The sequence below is a fragment of the Limulus polyphemus genome, unplaced genomic scaffold, assembly GCF_000517525.1.
Source record: "Limulus polyphemus unplaced genomic scaffold, Limulus_polyphemus-2.1.2 Scaffold6307, whole genome shotgun sequence".
Taxonomy (NCBI): Eukaryota; Metazoa; Arthropoda; class Merostomata; order Xiphosura; family Limulidae; genus Limulus; species Limulus polyphemus.
The window spans coordinates 48,789-53,482 of record NW_013671917.1 but is presented as its reverse complement, the minus strand read 5'-3'; the positions used below and the strand labels follow the sequence as shown (position 1 = coordinate 53,482).

The following is a 4,694-nucleotide window of genomic DNA, read 5'->3' as shown; positions in this document are numbered from 1 at the left end:
GTTTTTTTTCAAAATGTTTTGTTTGTAACCACTGAATTAGAGCTATATTAACATGAACTCACTGTGCACCGATCTTGTTTGTTTTCATAAACTGATGTAGTGGCCACTATAATAGGAACTCACTGGGCACATTTTTTCACAAATTTGTGATGCGTGTTAATTATACTTGTCATAATATACTAACATTAGGCCTATTCTATTTTTAAAACACTACATTCCCTATCTAGTCCTTTAGGGATTTTCCAGAATTATAAGTGAATAATAATAGTATTCCAACCACACTATTTATGTCATATCCGACGCGTTGCACTCAATCTAAAGCTCTTCAGGCCCGGGCTGGGATACAAGAAACGATAGTATTTTCGGTGGACATGAAATCTCGCATTGTGTTTCACATAACATCGTAGGAAGAAAATATTTCATGATTTCAATATCGAGTATACAGTGTTTTGTCTCTAGATAATAATTCAAGAATTGGACCTTACTGAAAAATATATTAAATATAGCATAGTTGCTATAACGATATTACAAGTTTGTCATAGTTTATAAGGATCGTTATTCTGTGACATGTACTGGTAGATTTGTGGAACCAATTTTTTTACTGTTATATTTCAGCATCTACATGAAGGAGCAAAACTTCAAACACAGCTGCAAACTTCATTAGCACAATTAGACAAGGTTGGATTTTTTTTTAAACTTATTGATAAGGAAAGTTGGTAAATTACTGTTCAGTTTTTATAGTTTATACTAAAGTATCGTGATATACCTTTGTTTATTAATTATAATTTAATTAAACCTAATAGATAGGGAGGAGATTTAAATGTTTTAATTGTCTATAAATACAGAGATAATTTGTTACACATTTTGTAGCTTTCAGAACACAATGTTAACTTTTTGTTGTCAAAGCTCCTAATCAGATTAGCTGTTTTACTCGTGATATTTGCTTATTGTGTGTAGTGTTCCAAGGCAATTTTCTAGAGGGTTTACCGTGATAAAACAGTTTGATGATAAATGGGACTAAAACACTGTTGAAGTGAAAAATTCTGTAGACTTTATTATTGGATACTTAGTAAATGAAAAACAGTTAACTCTATGTCAATGGATCGATCAATTTGACAGACCTTGTAATAACTGTAACTCTAATTATAATAAGTATATATCTTAAAATTTGGTAAGCTTTTAGTAAACATTCTAATTATGTTGTACACAAAAAAGTTAGATTTTTTTAATAGAATTTTTTATGCTAAAGTTCTATCTGTTAATGTGTGAAGCTTTTACGAGTCTGAGTGAAAGGTGATTTTCATGCTAAGAATAAAAAATACTTTTCGTTTTAGTTTCCATATTTCATGTACATAATGCCAAGAACAATCTAAATGTAAATGAAAAGTTTTTTCAGTTAAACTTTATGCATTATCTCTTCCCTAACACTAAGTGCAGTAAAATCATCAACAAACAGTAAAAAGTCTCTTCCCTAACACTAAGTGCAGTGAAATCATCAACAAACAGTAAAAAGTCTCTTCCCTAACACTAAGTGCAGTAAAATCAACAAACAGTAAAAAGTCTCTTCCCTAACACTAAGTGCAGTGAAATCATCAACAAACAGTAAAAAGTCTCTTCCCTAGCACTAAGTGCAGTGAAATCATCAACAAACAGTAAAAGTTAAAAGACAGGAAATAAATAAAAAAAATACTTTCATATATTTTCTAGAACTGGAAATTATAACAAACAATTACTTATCCTAACAGCTTCAGACCTGTAAGCTTTTCACAGTAGTTTTCATGTGATTTTATTGTTTTATTTCTCTCTGAACCGTACGTAACTAATGTTAAAAAAGCAATAAATCACCCGAAGAGAGATTAGGGTAAATAAACTTGGATCAGATTACATCACACAATAGCAATCTGTGTGCATTTTTTGAGATTAGGAGAATTTTTTGTCATTAAAGTTTTCTTATCTAACATAATAAGTTTCTAATTTTTAGTTATTTTTTTCAAAATTTACATAACAATAAATAAATAATATCATAAAAGAAATCACTTTAGTCTTGAGCCCTTTTGCACTCGAGTGCCTGGTTTAGTAAGCCTTTTTTTTATTCTCACTATGTTGGTTGTCCACAAAATACCTTATGTAGCACTCAAATTGACATTTTAAAACATTATATATATATTGAACGTCCCAGATCTACTGTATTTGGAAGGATATTTACTCCTGAACTCGTGTGAAGGTGTTTGAGCAAATATCTTAAGATTTACTAGGATATTAGTCTACTGTAAGAATCCTTTGGTTTCAAGTTATCTACAGAAACTAAAATTAAAGCGAGTGCTTAAGTAATTATTTCAACAAAATAAACAAGCGGGAACTATTAAAATTTATTTATTTCCTTTATGTGGCAACAACAAGCCAAAACCATGGACTAGTAGTTGCGTCCAAAAGAAGGCTTCTGATTAATATCGAAAAGTTAAAAAAACGTACAACCCCTATGTAGAAAGGGAATTCTATAGCAAATAAATTGAGAAAAAAAAATGCAAGTTTTTTTTAAAGATGTGATTTTATTAGCTTTAGAAGTTTGAAAATTGTAGAACAAAAAGTGCAGTTAGCTGAACTTTACAGATTTTGAAACCAACTTGAAAAATTCATAGTTTTTAAAGAATATCAGATAGAAATAAACATCAAACACATACAAAGAAGACAGATTTATAACTAACTTCGCATGTTACCATGTGTTATGTACGGGGGAATTTGAGTTAAGAACACTTAAGCTATAATTTTATTTTTTAAATGACTGGAGTGCTAAAGCTCAGAAGAAGAAAATAATTTAAACACAAAGCTGGAAATAACATAAATTCTTCTTTATTTATTGCATCAGTGAATAGGAACTGGTATGTTGGTGTTAATTGTTTTGACTTTAAGGAGATTTATCGATTGGGCTTTTTTTTTTGTTTGTTTCTGTTATTATTTTTCCATGTTGAAATTTATGGAACATATCTCCTGAACAGGCAAAGAAAGCATATGAAAAAACTTTCAAAGAAGCAGAAAAAACACAAGAAAATTTTTTAAAAGCTGATGCAGACTTGAATTTGTCCAGAGCAGAAGTGGAAAAGGTAAGAATTTTGTTGTATTAAGTTGCAAAGGCACATTCGTGTGCGTGTGTCAGGACTAGAAAAATGGCCGATATGGAAAGAGCTTTTTTTTTTTTTTCATTCAATCGAATCCAGCACAATGGCTCGTTAAACATACAATGCCATATTTTTTTTCATCGAAATCTTTATTACTAGTAGACTATAATGAACATCCATTTGACTATCTTTATAACAGTGTTAAATGCCTACTCAAAACATAATAAAGGTAATAAAATTAACATTTGGAAGCTTTTACTTTTTACAGTACATGTATGAATGGATTTTTGACAGGACAAATCAATAAGCAAATATGCTCAGGTGGCAAAGGTCTATCAGTTTACACATCAAGTTTTTATCTGGTTGGTACAAGTGGGATGCAGTCTTTAGAATCTTTTTATAATTAAATTTTCCCTACTGGTTTTAATACACTGGTGTCCTTTATAATTCTGGCAACTAAAATCTTCAATTTTTTTATATTTAATAAAATCTGGAAACTACTCTTTCATTCTGCCAAAAGAAAAAATAATCAGTTATGATCATAACTGATTATTTTTAAGTACATGTAGAAGGTTCTTTAGTCGTTAATGAGATAGTAATGTGTACAACTTGACCCCCTCACTTTATCTGTTGGTGTTGGAGTAATATGACTGTTTGGTAGCACAACATTGAGGGCTGTTACATGTTATAAAGGGTCACCTATTTTCTGTTACGTGTTATAAAGGGTCACCTATTGGATTTTACTTGTTACACAGGATCACCTGTTGGCTGTTACATGTTATAAACGGTCACCTATAGGATGTTACATGTTATACTGGGTCACCTATAGGCTGTTACGTGTTATAAAGGGTCACCTATTGGCTGTTACGTGTTATACAGGATCACCTATTGCCTGTTACTGTTATAAAGGGTCACCTATTTGCTGTTACGTGTTATAAAGGGTCACCTATAGGCTTTTATGTGTTATAAAGGGTCACCTATTTGCTGTTACGTGTTATAAAGGGTCACCTATAGGCTTTTATGTGTTATAAAGGGTCACCTATTTGCTGTTACGTGTTATAAAGGGTCACCTATAGGCTTTTATGTGTTATAAAGGGTCACCTATAAAATGTTGTTATGCATAATTAATGATATTTATTCAAAGGCTGTCAACATTTGTAAAAATAAATTGTGTATTTTGAATTTGTGATGTTTCAGTAATAAACCATACACATTCAACAACAGTATGGTACCATTGTATAACACTTCTTTAGTTCATCTTAGTACCCATAGGTGTTAAATAATTATCATTTTCATTTAGAAACGTTTGTTGCATATAAGTGTCGCTAACGTTTTTACAGAATTATGAAGAAATGTGTAAATGTTTAATAAAATGTAGAGAAAAGTAAAGCTAAAAACTTTAAAATAAATATGGGCAACTATTTTAATAAAATGATATAATGTAAATAAAAGTAAAGCTAAAAACTTTAAAATAAATATGGGCAACTATTTTAATAAAAGTATATAATGTAAATAAAAGTAAAGCTAAAAACTTTAAAATAAATATAGGCAACTATTTCAATAAAAATGATATAATGT

The 4,694-nt window shown here is 30.1% G+C and overlaps 1 protein-coding gene across 1 annotated transcript in view; it reads left to right on the top strand.

Moving 5' to 3' along the window:
- Positions 1–4,694, top strand: part of LOC106473595 (formin-binding protein 1-like) — a gene marked incomplete at its 5' end in the record, with an annotated part of 27,426 nt that overhangs the window by 4,546 nt on the left and 18,186 nt on the right. Inside the window, 2 exon segments of the mRNA XM_022401994.1 lie at positions 616–678; positions 2,997–3,101. Coding sequence (XP_022257702.1) covers positions 616–678; positions 2,997–3,101 — 168 coding nt within the window.